Source organism: Tupaia chinensis, unplaced genomic scaffold (genome assembly GCF_000334495.1).
Source record: "Tupaia chinensis unplaced genomic scaffold, TupChi_1.0 Scaffold000574_1, whole genome shotgun sequence".
Lineage (NCBI taxonomy): Eukaryota > Metazoa > Chordata > Mammalia > Scandentia > Tupaiidae > Tupaia > Tupaia belangeri.
Genome location: NW_006160088.1, coordinates 1,842,392 through 1,861,820, shown reverse-complemented (window position 1 = coordinate 1,861,820; position 19,429 = coordinate 1,842,392). Strand labels below are relative to the sequence as shown.

Below are 19,429 nucleotides of genomic sequence, written 5' to 3'. Positions count from 1 at the left end.
TGGGTCTCCCCACCAGCCTGGGAACGGGGCGCCCCTGAATCCATCTGTGCATTCTTAGCACCAAGGAACATGTTCACCTAACGTCTGTGGAACTCAAGAATGGTGGCAGAAGCACAGGGGGTACATCTCACCCGGGTCCAAATCCCTTCCTGATTTTCTCAGAGACTCGGCTGAGGATTTTGTCTCTGAGGCCTCCCTCCTGGGTTGGTCTGGGCTCTCCCATCAGACTGAAGCAGCCTCCACTTTCTACCCATAGAACTTTGGATATTTTATGAGCCTGTCATAACCTCCACTTCCTTATTTGTAAAGTGGAGTTTGACCCACCCACTTCTCAGAGGGGCCGAGCTAACTAAATATGATTTACTTAAAGTGAGAGAATCCGGCACGCAGGGCAGGTGATTCGTAGAAGGTGGTAACTGCCACTTCGCTGCCTTGCAGCTCCTCTTCTGGTGGACCCGACTTTGACTATTAGGGTCTCGGAACCTCGTGCAAATGATTGCTTTCAGGACCAATGCATTTCCCGCTGCTTCTAAAGGGCAGTGGCCATTGCTCTGTAGTTCTCTGGGTGGGCCCGGCCCTGGCCTACGGATCACCCCCTGGGACCATTTTCTCTGTCTGCTGGTCTCCAGGGAAGCCCCAGGAAGGGCAACCGTGGGAGGAGCAATCAGCATCTCAGTTTTCAACTTGCAGGTTGCTGATTTTGAAGGCGGCTTCAGAGCTGAATAGACTGTTGCTTATTTGCTGTGTGACTGTGACTAGGTTAGCCTCTGAGCCTCGGTTTCTTCATCTGTTAAATGAGGACAACATCAGGTTGTGTTAGCAAAGGGTACAGGGGCTGGGACCAGCAGATGGCATATTGGATATGTCGCTGGACTCCCATGTAGTCGACCACGGTTTGAATCCTGGACCTGGAGGCTTAAACTCATGCCGGGTGCGTGTGCGTGCGTGCCCAAGATCCCGAGAGGAGAATGGAGAAGGGATTGCGGTGTGTCCATCCCCCCTGGGGCGGGGGGTGATTTCTTGCTTTCTGTCTGTTTCTCTCTCTGTCTTTCTGGCGAGCACACGCACCCTATAGCAAAAGCCTCTTCAAAAAGAAATGACCTAATGCTCTAAAGGTATGAAAGTTGGCTTAGATCAAAACAATTACACCTGGGGAACCAGCAGTTAGCGTAATGGCTATGTCGCTGGACTCCCACATAGTCGACCGCGGTTCGTGGCCCGGACCCGGTGGCTTGAAACTCACGCCGGGCGCGTGTGCGTGCGTGCCCAAGATCCCGAGAGGAGAATGGAGGAGAAGGGATTGCGGCGTGACCATCCCTCCGGGGGGTGATTTCTCGCTTTCTGTCTCTATGTCTCTCTCTGTCTGGCGAGCGCACGCGCCCTACAGTGAAAATCTCTCCAAAAAAAAAACAAAAAACAAACAATTACACCTGAAGAAAAGAAAAAGAATCCTCAATGGCCCCACAGTGAATAACACTGTAGCGATGTTTGTACTATTTCACTACGTGAAATTCACCAGGGACCCCACTGAGGCGACAATGGAGCAAAAGATGAGGTGGTTTCTATTATGCTTCTAAACCCACTCGACTTCACAATTTTAACCAGAATTTTTATCTTTAAAAAAAAAAAAATCACTTTTGGGGCTGGTTCTGTGGCTAGGTAGTTAAGGTACTTTGATCCACATGACTAACTACGTGGTTTGAGTCCCGGACCCGGCAGCTGGAGAAGCGCACAGGTGTGCACATGCCACAGATGCCGGCAGGATGGAGAGGTGGGGGAGGAGGATTGTGGCACGGCCACGCCCCACGGGGCTGTGCTTTCTCCCTTCTTTCTCTCTCTAGGGAAAAAAAAAAAGATCTGCTTTTAATAATTTTAGGAGAATCGTAGTAATCCAACACATTTTCCAATGCCATTGATAGATTTTGGAGATGAGGCTCACTCCGAATAATGAAAATACTCATAATCTCTGCTGACTATTTATATTAGTGATCTGAGAGCTTGGTGTACAAAATAATCCAGGGACCTTGATAAAAATAGCCATGTATTTAAAAGCATGACTTTAAAATAAAATAAAATACAATGGTGTATTTTGAAAAAGAATGATTTTATCTATTATTATTAGTTTTCAATTTGACCAGACAGAGACACAGAGAGTGAAAGAGGCAAAGTGAGAAGGCAAGCTGCTGGGCTGGGACTTGAACTACAGGTGCCATGAAGGAGCTCAGCACCTTTACCACACCACCTGCCAGTCCCACGGTGCTGTATTTTAAACATGGCTATTTTTTTTTTTTTTTAGAGGTTTTCGCTATAGGGCGCGTGCGCTCGCCAGACAGACAGAGAGAGACATAGAGACAGAAAGCAAGAAATCACCCCCCAGGGGGGATGGCCACGCCACAATCCCTTCTCCTCCATTCTCCTCTCGGGATCTTGGGCACGCACACACACGTGCCTGGCGTGAGTTTTAAGCCACCGGGTCCTGGACGCAAACCGCGGTCGACTATGTGGAAGTCCAGCGACATAGCCATTACGCTAACTGCTGGTTCCCAACATGGCTATTTTTATACAGGTCTCCAGAGTATTTATTCTGTGCCCCAAGATCATATACTGCTAGTACAAACAGTTAACCCAGACTAAGGTTCTTTTCACTATTTAGAGTGAGGTTCATCCCAAAATGTATCAATTGCATTAGAAAATGTGGTCAATTACTAAGATTTTCCTAAAATAATAAAAAATGGTTCTTTTCTTTTTTTTTAACAAGCTGAGTGATGTATAATGATTGGATATAAAAAAATAAGATAAAGCTTTTTTTTAAAAAAGTTTTTTAAAAGTGTATTTTCAAGTTTTGTTTTAAAATTAATGCCAAAAAGAAAAAGCACTACAATTTGTAAACTTAATTATATGTCTTGTATCTTATTAGCTTAGTAGTTGGAACCACTTGGTCTTTAGGTACGAGACTGCTGGTATGGCACCAAGAAAAAAATGTTCGTGTATAAGACTGTACATTAAAAAAACGGCAATATGCAATAAAGAGATAAACTCATAAAAAAAAATAGCTCTGCTAAAAGCCCTATGCCGAGAGGGGCGTTGTGTCTATGAAAGAATTTTTAAATGTTTCCCAAGTGAAACCAGGGTTTTCTGCAGCCAGGGTCGACACTGCCGGTTTAGATGGATCTCAGTATTTATCCTAAGCCTAACTCGCATACTTACTAACTGAGGCCATGGGGATCAGCTTCGGCCACCTACTAAAATCACCAAGGAGCTCTTAAAAATGTCAGTGCCTTACCCTGGGCATCCTGGTCTCTGGGGTGAGACTCACACACCGGCACCTTTAAAAACTCTCTAGGTAACCCAATGTGCAGCCAGCACTGAGAAACACGGGACTAAAAGAAGTAGGAAAACAATTTAAAAGAAGAAAAAGAATGTATTCAGTAGGATCACTGGTCACACCTGCATTTTGTAGTAGAAAAACTCCTAACCTTAAATGGTACCATGGTCAATTCCTATTTATTCATGAATGGCTTATTTGTTTTGAGGCCAAATTATGGGCCAGCTTTAGGGATGCAGAGACGGTAGCTGACAGTATTAAGCACCTACCATAAACAAGGTGTTTTGCATACACATCCCATTTAATTCAGTGTCCTCCTGAAGTAGGCGATGCCCATTCCATTCTATTAGGGGAGGAACTGAGGCCCAGGGAGGCTAAATCACAAGTCATGCTGCTAGTGGATTTGGCTCTAAAACCTGGTCCTAGGCCATACTGTTTCACACGGGGTGGAAGAGGAAGCCATTGTTTCTAACTTAAATGATTCATGGAATTACCTATTGTCTTGTCTCTATTCTCTTCTATCAGCCTAGATAAGTGAGAGGTGATTGTATGACTCACTTGAAGAGGATGATCCAGGGGTAAATTTATTCCTTATGTAATTTTCAATATAGGAGTCTTTGTTTATACCAGTAGGTGGTTTAAAAATAAAAAGAAGCAGTTTCATGACAGTTACTTCGAATGTGCTCTCCTTCCCATTTGGCAGCAGGTCTCTGAAGCAGCGCTGTGGCTTCTGAACCCTGCTAGCTGGTTCTTGCCCCAGTAGAAGGAAATCAAGAATGAGTCCGTGAGAATCCAGGCACACGAGTGCCCAGGACCTGAGACTGGCTGCAGTCGAGAGTGGATTGTAGGACTGAGACTCTTGTCGGGGGTGCTGTCTCTGTCATTTTTCTCATGGAATAAATAAACAAATCAATACATTAACTTAAAAAAAAGAGAGAGAATTGGGATATGGAAACTAAATGTTTACTTTTACTGAAAAGCTAAACATACATTCTTCTCCCAAGTGACTTAGAAGATAAATGAAAATGAAAATCATTTCACAGTCAGACATGACTACAGGCCTGCCAATTGTTCAGCCCTGTCTCCTGCCTCCCATTCTCTGCCAGTCCTGGTGCTTCCAACAGGTAAGTGACAGAGCTCACAACGTGCCACCCTTCCCAGTAGGGCTGGCTCATCCTCAGAGATGAGGCAGCACGCCTCATGGTCCGCCCAGCAGCCAGAACAGTGGGACTTTCTGCTTCTCTGGAAAACTCCCAGGAAAGGTTCTGAACACAAGTCAGTGATCCCTTGTCCTGATGCACAGAGATGGTCTGGGGGTTTTTAAACAGCAGTGCTACTAATTCAGCTACTAGCTGAACACTAATAGCCAAAGAAAAAAAAATTCTGAGAACTATTTCTAGATTTATAATCTTTTTGTTTTCTATTTTACATAAAAGTCTGGATTTATAAAATGCAGGATTTGAATAATTAGGAAAGATGGTTTATTATGGAGATATAGTTTTCAACCTAGTCAATGATGCAAAAAATAAAAAGGTCCTTCTTACCGAATATTATTATGTGGTTCTGGATCAGGAAAGCTATTTACATTTAAAAAATCCTCCGTGGGTTTTATTGTCCTCATTTTTCAAGTGAGAAATGTGCCTCAGAGAAGTTAAATCACTTGCCTAAAGTCACACTGCTACTAAGTGCCGGTGCTCGGGCCCTGTGCTAAAGCCCCTGAAATGAGATCGAGTGTTTCCACAATGTGCCTCTTGAAGGAAAGTAGTTTGTATTTTTAAAAATTGTTTTGGCTCAGAGACCTCTCTGATAACATGACTCTGGTCTCTCTCTCCCAAGAAGTAAAGCTTCTTGGGGTCCCGATACAGCGGTGTACACAGCTAAGAAGCTGTGCCTTACAGGCTGGGACCACATGGGAGACCTGGGTTTGATTTCCTGTCCATCCTAAAGGCTGAGCATGGTGGCCGAGCCAGTCTTCCCAGTGACTAGGGAGGCTGTGGCAGGAGGATCCCGAGCAGAGATCAAGGCTGGCCTGGACAATGCAATGAAGACCTGTCTAAAAAAGAGCAGGGCATGATGGTGTGCACCTGGGACCACACACGCACACACACACACACACACACACGCACACACGCATGCACCTGCAATGCTATTTGGATCTTGACTGAGAAAGCCTGGCTGAAGTCATGCTTAACACTGTGTCCCCACCTCTCACCGTGAGGACTCTGGAGACATCTCCCGTGGTCCCCGGTAACGACAGGAGGGCAAGACCACTGTTACCTCAGCACCTTTACCGTCTCCATCCACTGCGCCTGCTCACTCTCCCAGGGGTCCACCCGGATCCAGTCAGAAGTCTGCAGAGCCAGCCGGGCCATGGCCACTCGGTGGTGGGAAGCCGCGAGGTCTTTCTTCCCGTAGCTGTCATTGACAGGGGAGATGATGCCCTCGATCACCTGGTACGTTCCTAGGCAGAGGAGAGCACCGAGTTGCACGCAGGCCGATGCTCGCAGCCTGGCTTCGGATGGAGCCGTGCACCTGGGCGCCTCACCCAGGCAGAGCAGGCTGGGCAGTCCCTGCTGCATGGGCAGGAGTGAGGGCTATCTCTGACCCTGCCTCTCCTCCAGCCTTCTACAACTTCAGGTAGCACTCCTGCTGGGAGGGTAGGTTCAGGCAAGGCTTTCACACAGGAACGTGGACAGTTAGGGTTGAGTTTGTTTGAGGAACATCTGGGCTTGCCCCAGCATGGGACTTAATGGGCACTGTGGTCCTCTAGCGATGCATGAGACAGCACTTACATGCAGCGTCCCAGCCCAAAGAGGGGGAGTGGAGGATGAGAGATGAAGGAACGGACATGGCGTAGCATGAACCAGGTTTGCTGGGTGATGGGCTGCACAATAGAGACCGCTCAGGCCCACCTACTTTGGAGGAAAGCACTTCTAATGGCCCGGGAGGCCTCCTTTGAGAAAGATGGGCACTGTGCTGATCCAATGGAAACTGCTGAGCCGCCGGAATTTACTGAATGAGATAAACATAATTATCACGAAGCCGGGGGAGTTGTTATTGCAGCCTACCTTAGCTGATGCTTACTTTGAGTGCTTCTGTAATAAGTCAACATTGAATTTTTTTCAAATGTTTTCCTATAACTCTTGAAATGATCAAGTGTTTTTTTTTTTTTTTTTTTTTTTTAGTCAGTTAATATAGTGGGTTGCATTGATTACTTTTCTAATCTTAAACTAACATTGCATTCATGAGATAAACCTGATTTGGCGTGTGTGCATGTGTATGTATAATATTACATACTCATAATAATTTATGTACTGGTGGGTAACTTTGCTGGGTTTTTTTGGAAGCAAGATGAGATGCTTGTAATCTTCCTCTTTCTTACTGCCCTGATCGGGTGTTAGTATCGTGGTTATGCCAACCTCATAAAAAGTGCTGAGGAGTTCCATCTTTTTCTGCACTCAGAGAGCTTTTATGTGGGAATGAAATAACACTTTTTTCTTTCTTTTTTTTTTTTTTTGGAGAGGTTTTTGCTATAGGGTGCATGTGCTCGCCAGACAGACAGAGAGAGAGACATAGAGACAGAAAGCGAGAAATCACCCCCCAAGGGGGATGGCCATGCCGCAATCCCTTCTCCTCCATTCTGCTCTCGGGATCTTGGGCATGCACACACGCACATGTGCCTGGCGTGAGTTTTAAGCCACCGGGTCCGGGACGCGAACCATGGTTGACTACGTGGGAGTCCAGCGACATAGCCATTATGGTAACTGCTGGTCCTAAAATAACACTTTTTTCTTAAGTGCTTGATAGAACTCACCAGTGAAGTCTTATGAGACTCGAATTTAATTTGTGTGAAAACGTTCACTACTGACTTAATTCCTTTAATGGCTATTTTTCATTTCTTCATTATAATCTTTGCCAACTTACATTTTTCTGGGGTTTTGTCCTTTATATCTAAAATTTGAAATTTAGTGGCATAAGATTTGTCATCATAGTCTCTTATCTACTTAATGTCTGCACCGTCCTCGGTGATGTTCTTTTTCATTCCTAATATCAGTTGTTTTTCTTTCTTTTTTCTTGCACGGTATTGCTGGAGGTTTGTCATTTTATTAGTTTTTCCGAAGAAACAACTTATGGCATATTGATTTTTCCCTACTGAGGTTTGTTTTCTGTTTCGCCAATTTCTGTTCTTATTGTTATTAATTCTATCTTTCTACTCTTACTGTTACTTTGCTGCTCTTTTTCTAACTTGGCTAACTAATTTGCAGTTTGTTTCTGACTATATGAAGTTCATGTGTAAAACTATAAAGCTTCTCTCTAAGCACATGCTACCTGCATTACACAAGTTTTAATATGTAGTATTTTCATGATCATTCAGTTCAAAGTATTTTCTAATTTCCCTTATGGATGTCATTTTGTCTCATGAGTTATTTTGATGTATTTTTCTTAGTTATCAAACACATTGTGATTCCTGGGAACCAGCAGTTAGCGTAATGGCTATGTCGCTGGATTCCCACGTAGTCGACCGCGGTTCGTGTCCCGGACCCGGTGGCTTAAACACATTGTGATTCTTTTAGCTGTCAGTTTTTACTGATTGCTAGCTTAGTTGCATTGCACCAGAAAATATACTCCCCATTGATTCACTCAGCTGGAATGTGTTGACACTTGTTTTATAGCCTGGCAGAAGGTCAGTTTTGGTAAATGTTCGATGTGTACGTAAAACAAATGTATGTTCTGTGGCTCTTGCTTTCTGTCCGTCCAGTCAAAATTACTAATTGTTTTGTTTAAATCTATGTTCTTACTGATTTTTTTTTTTTTTTTTTTGTCTGCTGGTTGTTATCAACTAAAATCTCCCATTATGGTTCTGAATTTCCCTATTTTCCCCTTTAGTTCTTTCAGCTTTTGTTTCTTTTCTTTAAAAGTTTATTTATTTCTTCAGTTAGAGGGAGAGAGAGGCAGAGGGAGAGAGAAAAGAAGAGGGAGAGGGAGATGAAGAGGGAGAGAGAGACGAGGAGGGAAGGAGGGAGGGAGGGAGAGAGAAAGAGAGAGAAAGAACCACCCTCTAGAGGTCTCACACTGTGACCCCTCCCCTCAGTCTTCCTGACCTCCCAGGATCATGAATGCACATGGCGGGCACACACAGATCAACTGGGGAATCAAACCTGCAGGATCCCACAGGGGTCAAGTATGCTTGAACAGCGTTACGTGCCACTGAGCCAACCCTCATATTTCTTACGGGCATGTTTTTAAGTGCCTGCATCCTTACAGCGCTTATGTATCTTTCTGGATATTGACCCTCTTTATCTCTGGTCATGTTTAAAGTCTCTGTCTGATCAATGACTTTATTTTTGGTCAGTACACACATTGCACATGTTTTTCTATTTCCTTTTTTGTCAATTGCCAGAGGGCAGCTGCACTTGTGAGAGAGAGCGAGAGCGAGACCAAGAGAGAGAAGCACCCTCCAATGGGGCACGGCCACCCTGCAATCCCTTCTCCTGTTTCTCCATCCTGTTGGCATTTTGGACATGCATGCATACATGCCTGGCATGTTTTTCGAACCTTTGGGGTCAGGATCTGAACTGTGCTCAAATGTGCATTCCAGTTCCCTTAACCTCTAGACTATGAGGCCAAACATGTTTTTACGGCCTTTCATTTCTATACTTTTGTCCCAGGTGAGACTTTTGTAAATAGCCTATAGCTATTTAGCTGAATTTAGAACTGGATAGCTTAATTAAAATTTTTTTGGGGGGGGTCAAGCCTGCCAATTAATGAGTTTAAATAATTATTTTATTTATTATTATTTTAAAATTTACTATAGGCTACATGTGCTCACCAGAGAGAGAGAGAAAGTAAGAAAGCAAATTCCTAGTTCTGGGACTCCAACTGTGGTTGGCTATGTGGGATCCAGTGCCTTAACCACCATGCCACCTGCCTGAGTTTTAACCGGAACATAGGTTCACTTACATTTAATGTGTATGCTGTTACATTTGAGTTTAAAGCCACCATTTTTTTCTTTTTTGCTACACATATTCTATATTTCTTTTATCCTTCTTTCATCATGCTTTGGAATTTATTACCTCACTTTTTTTCTCAGTCTAGAAGTTACATATGTCATCTTATATCCAAAGTAAATGCAGACCTTTACCCTCTTCTTCAATAACATGAGGACTTTAGAACTCTGTAATTCCATTTTCCACCCTCTCAGCTTACATGTTATCACTGCTATTCTATTTTTCTGTAATCGTTAGACTTTCTTATTATTTTAAATAACCAATGCTCATGTAAACTTACCTGCATAATTATCATTTTCTTTGTGTTTCAATTTTTACATATCAGACTTTTAATTATATTTATTTATTTTTATAAAGAGGTTTTTGCTATAGGGTATGTGCACTTGATGGAGAGAGAGAAAGAGACAGACAGAAAGTGAGAAATCATTTCCCGGGGGATGGCCATGCCACAACCCCTTTTCCTCCATTCTCCTTTTGGGATTTTGGGCATGCACACACACGTGCCCAGTGTGAGTTTTAAGTTGCCAGGTCCAGGACTTGAACTGTAGTTGACTATGTGGGAGTCCAATGATATAACCATTATGCCATCTGCTGGTCCCCATATCAAACTTTTATATGGGAATTATTCTCCTTCCTGACAAATACATACTGCAGAACTTCCTTAAGTTAGTGACTTCATTCTTGTAAGGCATTTTCAAGACATCACCCCAATCCTGAAAGACATTTCACTGTGTATAAAATAGTTGGTAGCAATCATTTTTCTTCAGTGCTCTGAAGTTATTGTTCCATTGTCTTCCATTGCTTCTGATGAAGAGACATCTATCAAATCTAACTGCCATTCCTATGAAGGTCATTTATATTTTTCTGGCATTTTAAAAACTTTGCTTACTTGGGGCCAATAGGTTTCATGGTGGTGAAGATGCTAGACTCTCATGTAACTGACAGTGGTTTGAGCCCTGGATCCAGTGGCTTGAAAATCATGTTGGGCTTGTGTACACGTGTGCCCAAAATCCTGAGAAGAATGGAAGAGAAGGTATTGTAGCATGGTCATCCCCCCTAGGGAGTGATTTCTCACTTTCCTTCTCTCTCTCTCCAGTGAGCACACTTGTCCTATGGCAAAACCCATAAAAAAAAAAAAAAAAGAAGTCGACATATGAGTTTTTAAAATTTATCCTGCTTTGGGGTCCTTTGGTCTTCTAAACCTGTAGGTTGATGTCTTTCATTAAATTTGAAAAGTCCTATCACTTCAGAAATTGCCTCTGTCTTCTTCCTTTCCCCTTTTGTCCAGATTTCTCATTGCATGTATGTAGTACATATGTGGCCTCCATGTCACTTATCTTCTCTTCTGAAATTAAAAACAAATAAAACAACAAAGCAAGAAACCCTCTTGCTCTAAGCTCCATTCTAAATAATTTCTTTTGATCTATATTCCAATTCGTGACTTCTATTTTTCTCTACCAATGATTTACCTGTTATATGTGTCTGTGATAGAGAGAGAAAAATATAGACTTGGTCATCAAGCGGAAGCCTTCAGACAATGGCCTAGAGATAAAACCCTGTTGCACTCTGGTTATTTTTATATATTTATTTATTTTTATAAAGAGGTTTTTGCTATAGGGTATGTGCACTTGATGGAGAGAGAGAAAGAGACAGACAGAAAGTGAGAAATCATTTCCCGGGGGATGGCCATGCCACAACCCCTTTTCCTCCATTCTCCTTTTGGGATTTTGGGCATGCACACACACGTGCCCAGTGTGAGTTTTAAGTTGCCAGGTCCAGGACTTGAACTGTAGTTGACTATGTGGGAGTCCAATGATATAACCATTATGCCATCTGCTGGTCCCCATATCAAACTTTTATATGGGAATTATTCTCCTTCCTGACAAATACATACTGCAGAACTTCCTTAAGTTAGTGACTTCATTCTTGTAAGGCATTTTCAAGACATCACCCCAATCCTGAAAGACATTTCACTGTGTATAAAATAGTTGGTAGCAATCATTTTTCTTCAGTGCTCTGAAGTTATTGTTCCATTGTCTTCCATTGCTTCTGATGAAGAGACATCTATCAAATCTAACTGCCATTCCTATGAAGGTCATTTATATTTTTCTGGCATTTTAAAAACTTTGCTTACTTGGGGCCAATAGGTTTCATGGTGGTGAAGATGCTAGACTCTCATGTAACTGACAGTGGTTTGAGCCCTGGATCCAGCCGTGGCTTAAACTCAAGCTGGGTGTGTACACGTGTGCCCAAAATCCTGAGAAGAATGGAAGAGAAGGTATTGTAGCATGGTCATCCCCCCTAGGGAGTGATTTCTCACTTTCCTTCTCTCTCTCTCCAGTGAGCACACTTGTCCTATGGCAAAACCCATAAAAAAAAAAAAAAAAGAAGTCGACATATGAGTTTTTAAAATTTATCCTGCTTTGGGGTCCTTTGGTCTTCTAAACCTGTAGGTTGATGTCTTTCATTAAATTTGAAAAGTCCTATCACTTCAGAAATTGCCTCTGTCTTCTTCCTTTCCCCTTTTGTCCAGATTTCTCATTGCATGTATGTAGTACATATGTGGCCTCCATGTCACTTATCTTCTCTTCTGAAATTAAAAACAAATAAAACAACAAAGCAAGAAACCCTCTTGCTCTAAGCTCCATTCTAAATAATTTCTTTTGATCTATATTCCAATTCGTGACTTCTATTTTTCTCTACCAATGATTTACCTGTTATATGTGTCTGTGATAGAGAGAGAAAAATATAGACTTGGTGTTCAACATCATTCATTGGAATTTCGAGTCTTCCAAATTATAAACATGGTGTATCTCTCCATTTGTTTAGGTCTTCTGTGATCTGCATCTCTAATTTGGACATCAATTCTATACACGTTTTGTTAGCTTGATGCCTAACATTTCATTTTCTTTAGACCTACTGCCAGTACTACCGAGTTTTTAATTTAGGCTTTCATGAGCTTGTTATTAGTATACAGAAATGGGACTGATTTTTGTGTGATCTTTACCTTCTAACTAGACTCACTTATTCTAATTTAAAAAATTTTTTTTAGTATATTTCTTAGGATTTTCTGCTTAGACAATTTTGTCATAAGCACACAGGGAAAGTTTTACTTCTCCCTTTCTGATAAATATGCCTTTTATTCTTGATTTAAGAACTTCCCTTTTTTTCCTAATATAAACAGTTAATGTTATAAATTTCTCTCTTTGCATTGCTTTAGCTGCATCCAGTGTGTATATTATATATAAATATATAATATGATCTTTTATATAGATGGATATATTTGAGTTTATAAAAACTCACATTATACACACACACACACACGTATATAACATATATATTTTTAAATAACTGCCAGAAGGCACGTGTGCTTGCTAGGGAGGGAGGGAGGGTGGAGGAAAGGAGAGAGCGAGAGAGAGAGAGAGATAACCCCAAATAGGTCATGCTGCAATCCCTTCTCCATTTCTCTATCCTGTAGGCATTTGGGGCACACATGCACATGTGCCATGCATGTTCTTCAAGCCACCAGGACTGGGATTCAAACTGCAGCTGGCCATGTAGGATCTGGCTCGCTTACCCACTAGGATACAGGGCCTACTGGGACTTAACATGCAATGTATTTTTGATATGCTGTATTTTCACTTTCACTCAGTTCTACATACTTTTAAAATTTTCCTTTGGAGCTTTCTGTCTAGTCAATGAATATTTAGAAGTACGTTGTTAAATTACCAATATTTCAATGTTTTCTTACTGTCTTCCTCTTACTGATTTTGGTTTCATTTCATTTATATTATTTCAAATCTTTTAAACTTGCTGAGTTTTGTTTTATGATTTAGAATATGGCCTATCTTAATATTCCATGGATGGTTGAAAAGAATTTGTATTCTGCTGTTGGTGGTGGGTTCTATACACATCAGCTAGATCCAGTTAGTGACTGTGTTCACTTCTTCTATATCCTTGCTGATATTCTGTCTAGCAGTTCTGTATAGCAATAGGAATTGTTGAGAGTGGAGTATTAAAATATATACCTGCAAATTTGTCTATTTTGCCTTCCACCTCTATTAAGTTTTCACCTCATGTGTTTTGAGACTCCATTTTTGTTGTACACACAACAAAAATGCAATTATGAATAATGTAGCTGTTGTTATGAATAACAATGTGTTATGAATCCTCAGTGAGCCTTCATCAGACTTTATATTTTGTTTATCTTAGTCATTATTTCTAGAAATTCTGATTGGCTCTTCATTATATCTGGTGAGTCACTTTCATAATTTCTTTTTTTATTTCAATGTAAGTATGACTGTTTAAAAATCTGTGTCAGATAGTGCCAATGTCAAATTCTCTGTGGGTTATTTCTGTTGTCTGTTGTTTTTGCTAGTTCTTGGTCATACTGTTTTGTTTCTTTTGTGCTTAGTTATTTTTTAATGCTGCTGGTTGATACTCCTTGTTTGTGGAATCTCCTCCAGACCTTCCTCCAGAAAGATTTGATGTTTGCTTTTGTTAGGCATTCAGAGTTATGTAAAGTCATGGATGATCGTAAATCAAGTTCCTGATTTGAGTTTTTCTTGTTAATCTAGGTTGAGTGTTGCAAATCTGAGCATAAATTCAAGTTTGGCCACATCTTCCTAGAGCTATTTTATCCTTTGTTTTCTTCTTCTTCTTGCCCTGGTACAAAGGCACTAAGGTTTCTTTAATGTCCTCCAGAATTGAGGAAAGGAGGTGGGCTAAAATGTTGCTGACCCTGGCCTCAAGGGTGTAATTCCTTAGGGTCCAGCTTAATGTGGCCTAAGTCACCCAGAAGGCTTGAGAGGACTCCAGGCTTTGAATGCTGTACCTCCTCGCTTGCAGGGCCACTGAGTAGTTCTCACAGGTGCCTGCAGGGCATTTGGTGGCTCCCCTGTTCCAGCAGCCAGGTCATTTCTCCCTTTACAGGTGTTTATCTCTCATCTGTTTTTTTTCTTTTTTTTTTCCTCTGAGTCACCAAGGCTGGGACTCAAATCCACCCAAACCCCATCAGTCACGTGGGACCTGGCTCCCTACTCATAGAACTTAGCCACTCTTTTAAGGGGCTGGCCCTGTCTCTCATATTTTCAATTTTAAAAGTGAAGTTTGAAAACTATTCTCCCACCATTTCTTACTGTTTTAGTCAGAGCGTTGATCCAAAAAATGTTGCCTGCCTGCCCCCTGGAACCTGGAGGTTCTCTGATATGTTTCCATCCCTGGCCATCCCAGCTGCGTCGGGCCCTCCTTCCAGGAGGATGAGGATCTGCTGCTTCAGGGAGCCCAGCTGGGAACGAAGCAGGGATATTCAGCTGACATTTCCAGAACTGGCTCATTTCAGAGGTAAGACTTGTGTAGGTTATAGCTTTCATGTGTAAGGTCCAGGCTTTGTTGAGAAAGAAAATATTTAAGTTCCAAAAATTATCTTAATAAAAAATCAAGGACTAGAGGACAGGGAATCAGAGCACACAGTTTTACTAAACTCCACGTAGTAATGAGAGAATGTGCAAATGGAAACAGAAGGCCCTTTCTGGATGAGGAAGGGGTGAGGTGGAAGAATGAGTACTGGGGTAGAGAGGAGCCCGGTAGGAAAGGTGTGCGGTGACAGGGTTTGGATGTGAGTTCGGGCCTGCTGCCTGTATGTTCTGACCCCCCAGAGACAAACGTGTTAGTGCTGGAATGTGACGGAAGAGAGGCGCAGTTAAGTTGGACACTCTACAGCAAGCAGGCTTATATTTTGCTTCTTATCTAGAATTCTGGGAGGAGACCATCTTGCATTGCCTTGTGCCATTACAAAATAGCAGTGACAGTAGAACTGGCAGTGTGGCATGTATAGGGAGTCATGGCTTCAGAAAACAGCTCATCCCATAGCATCAAGCAGGGCACGGCAGAGATCTACAAACATATTCCCAAAGCTCCTTGACAGGGGCAGTAAAGGAGACTGAGAATGAGCAAACGGCAGGGCTACTAGGGGTAGGGACAGGGGACAGGAGGTGCAGCCCAACCATGGTGTTGACATCCCAGGGAGAGCTCAGGCATGGGCCTAGGTGGCTGGAATGCAGTGCCTAGTCAAGAGGGCAGTGAGCCAGATGCCCCTTTGTAGATGCCAGGATGCTGAGCCCTCTGGGATGCTTAACTCGCTCTCGGGGAGGTAGGCAGGAAAAAGCAAACTCAATGAGTAACAACCGACATGTAAGAGACTCAGTTTAAAGCTAGAAGGTTGTTACTTTGAAGTGGCATTTTTCTCCCCCACCGTTAATGTGAATAGTGGCTTGGCAAGCTGAGTGTTAAAGAAACAAAAGAAGTTAGATATCTGCACATCTGAGCCCCATGTTATACATGAGACAGAGACGTTCCTTCTTTCTCTTTTCCCCTTTCAAAGAAATGGGGGCTGGGAGGACTGTTTGGTTCTGATTCTCTTGGGAAATGTACATAAACTTAAACTTCACATTCATCTTTGCTTTACAGCAGGAAATGGGGCAGGAGGACAGGGAGCCGTCCAGGCAGCTCTGCTGGGCATCCAGGACACCCAGGTGTCACCTCGGCTGATTTAGTGCATCTTGACAGGGCAGGTCACGCACTGAGAAATCAATGCTTTTTTATCGCACCCAGGAGAGGACAGTCAATAAAAATAACAATTTGAGTGAAAACTTCTTGCACTCAAAGTAGTCAAGATCCAAGCCTCTTCCCTTCCCCACTGCTCTTGGCTACAATCCCGGTGTTGCCTTTTACATGCTCTTCCACCTCCCAAGGCAGATGCAGGTAGTGCTCCTGTGACCTTCTGCTGCTCAGATGCACTGCCACTATAAGCACTTGTACGATAATCACCTGTCTGCCCTTGTCTTTCCCATGAAACCAAGAGCTGCTTAAGGACATGAACTTGTCTTTGCATTCGTGGTCACTTCCAGGTAGATGCAGGCACTTACCTTCCTGTAACTCTGCTGCCCAGACGTGGCTCCATAGAGCAATTGTTTGTTAATGATCTGTCTGCCCTTGTCTCTCCCATGAGACTGAGGGCTACTTAAGGACATGAGCTTGTCTTTTCATTCTGGGTAACACACCTTGCTAATATGAAGCTATATTATTCTTACCTTGGAGTTATCAGAGAAATATAAAGCTGTGAGTTTCATGTGGCAGGTAGAATTCCCTGTTTATCTTAACCCCCTCTGGAAACTCGAATACAATGGCAATAATGAAATTAAAAAAGTGCCAAATCACAAAGGCCAAGAGAGTGGGAAAGAAGATAATGAATGAAAGCTGTGAAAAATCATCAAATTTTGGAAGCTGGAGAGGTGAGGAACAATGGGAACAGACCGAGCAGTCTGCAGGGAAGGAGGGTGCTCCGAGGCAAGCTGCAGGCATGGCAGAAGCCTAGGGTGACCCAGGAAGTGCAGGAACCAGGAGCTCTCTAGGTGAAGATGCCAGATGGCCTGAGAATAGGAGGACCCGTTGAGAGTTTGTCTAAGAAGCCTTTAGATCCACCCCAGCCTCAACTGCCTACTTTATTCTCCCATCTTGGTATAAGGAAAGTCATCTGTCTTCTGCCAGATTGGACAAGAGAGAACCTTGTTTTAAGTACGGTACCTTGTTTACAGTTACATATGGTGAAGGGAAGAGGAGGATTACCAGCCTTAAAACGAGAGGATTAAGTTTGTCTCGCAGAATACCAAATTAGGGTATCTCTTTGAGGACCCAGCTGACCCAGGAGAGGACACCTATACATACTACATTCAGGAGTTTTGGACCAAGGGCACAATCATATGGCTACAGGCCCACCACCTTTGTTCACAAACCCAGAGCTTCCGGCCCAATATTTAGCTAATAGAAATTCTTGCAAAAAACAATAACAAAATACATAAAAAGGAAATAATCAAAGGAATAAGACAAATACTTTCTCAGACTAGAAGGACAGACATTTTCAAAATCAGTGGCTCTCTGAGAGCTCCCCACTTTGAATAACAGAAGATCCACACAATGGCAAATCATTATAAAATTTCAGACCAACAGTTTTAAAGAGAAAATCCTGAAAATTTCCAGAGAGAAAATCAGAGGTTAAATACTCAAGATTGTAAACCAGGATAGAATTGGACTTACAAAAACAGCAAGTCTAGAATCCAAAAGACAGTGGATAAAGTCTTCAAAATGTTAATGCAAAATGATTTCTAGCCTAGAATTCTATATTTGGCCAAACTACCTATCAGTTAGAACAGGAGTCAGCAGACTTCTCTGTTAAAGGGATGGACAGTAAATAGTTCAGGCTTTGGGGACTATAGAGAGACTTCGCCATATATTCTTTTTTAAAATGTAAAAAGATTGCTTAGTTCCCAAAATGGTTGAAAATAGGCTATGGGCCAGACTGGCCTATGGGCTGTAGTTTACTGCCCTTTGAGGCAGAATGTGGGCTAAAGATGTGTTTCTACATGGGAGGTCTGAGAAAATTTACTCCCTCCCCATATATCCTTTCTCAGAAAGATGCTAGAGGATGTACTCCACCAAAACAACAGTCAACCAAAAAAGCAGATGGCCAGGGATTCAAGAAGCAAAGGTTTCAAATCTGGAGACAGGCATGGGAAATGTGCAGGGAAGGACACAGTGGAAGGGAATCCCAGGGTGACAGTGGTACAGTGGGCACAGAACGTTGCTGCCCAGGCAGGAGCTAACGGGCTCCAGGAGGATGCGGGCAGAAACGAAAGGAGCTGAGAGACCATTGGAGGAGTCGTCAGTACTAGGAAGTCTTTGAGAGCTCTTTAGGAAAATCTAGGACTGACTTGGTGATAGGTATAAGGAACCCAAGGAAACAAATAAGTGGGTTAATTATTAACTAGGAAATCCAAAGTTTATACAAGTGGGCTTAGTGGTTTAGTTAACAGCATTCACAAAGACACAACTGTAAAAAATAAATATTAATTGAACCTCAAATTGTGAGCTAATCAATTTGGGAGCATATGGTAAAAGAAAACTATAAATGGGAACGTGGGACTAAATCCTAATTTTTCATAATTGGAAGTCATTAAATACATGCCTTAATATGAAAAAAAAAAGAAACGTCAGTATTAGGTGCTGTTATTAAGAAATAGGCAGTCAAATATCAGAAAAAAACAAAACAAAACAAAACAAAAAAACAGCTGAAAGAATCAAAAACAATTACTCTAGGTACCCGCAATCAGCAATGGGGAGGGATGGAACAAACAACGCTGTAAGTTTTTTTTTTTTTGGTGAGGCTTTTGCTATAGAGCATGTGCACTCACCAGAAAGAGAGAGACAGAGACAGAAAGCGAGAAATCAACCCCTGGCGGATAGCCAAGCCACAATCTCTTCTCCTCCGCTCTCGCCTTGGGATCTTGGGCACGCACACACACACATGCCCGACATAAGTTTATGCCACTGGGTCCGGGACTCAAACTGTGGTCGACTAACTACATGGGAGTCTGGAGATAGAGCCATTATGCCAACTACTGGTACCCAAATAATGCTGTAAGTTTTACAGTAACTTAAAGGTAGTGTTTATATATAAGTTTATCAGTATACTATATGAAATAAGGTTAGAAATTAATGCACGTTGTAGAAATACTGTATATCAGAACCAGCAAGTGGCATGGTGGTTAGGATCCTGGACATTCCTGTATGGCTGACCAAGTTTCAAGTCCCGGACCTGATGGCTTGCTTTCTCAACTTTCCCAATCTCTCTCTCTGTCTCTCTGGTTAAATTAAAATGAATGAATAAATAAAATTAAATCTTTTTAAAAAAATATTGTAGTATACTGAAAAATGTCAAGTACCAAAAGTTAACAAAACATATCTAAGAGGTGAATACTGTTTATATTTTGGTTCATTTTGTCTTTTTCTTATACATATTTTCTTCATATAATGTAAATTCCCTTTTTATATCATTTTTACTTAGATTATAAGCATTTTTCTTGGTCATTAGCCCCCTTGAAAACACCATTGTTAATGGCAGCATAACGATGGAGATTCAAAAGAAAGAATACGGTTTTTGTATGCTGGAATCAACATATGGTGACCATCTTTATAGATCTTGGTTGCAAGTTTTGAGCACTTAAAAAAAATAGAAAGGAAAATTACCGGTTTGATCTTT

General features: G+C 42.1%; 1 protein-coding gene across 2 annotated transcripts in view; it reads right to left on the bottom strand.

Annotated features, from left to right (window-relative positions):
* NMNAT3 (nicotinamide nucleotide adenylyltransferase 3) overlaps positions 1–19,429 on the bottom strand; it is a 142,087-nt gene that overhangs the window by 9,493 nt on the left and 113,165 nt on the right. The window contains exon 3 of one of the 2 annotated variants that reach the window (XM_006158172.2): positions 5,603–5,786. The exons of the other annotated variant lie outside the window; for it this stretch is intronic. Coding sequence (XP_006158234.1) covers positions 5,603–5,786 — 184 coding nt within the window. The remainder of the gene's footprint in view (positions 1–5,602; positions 5,787–19,429) is intronic. 2 annotated transcript variants of the gene reach the window in all.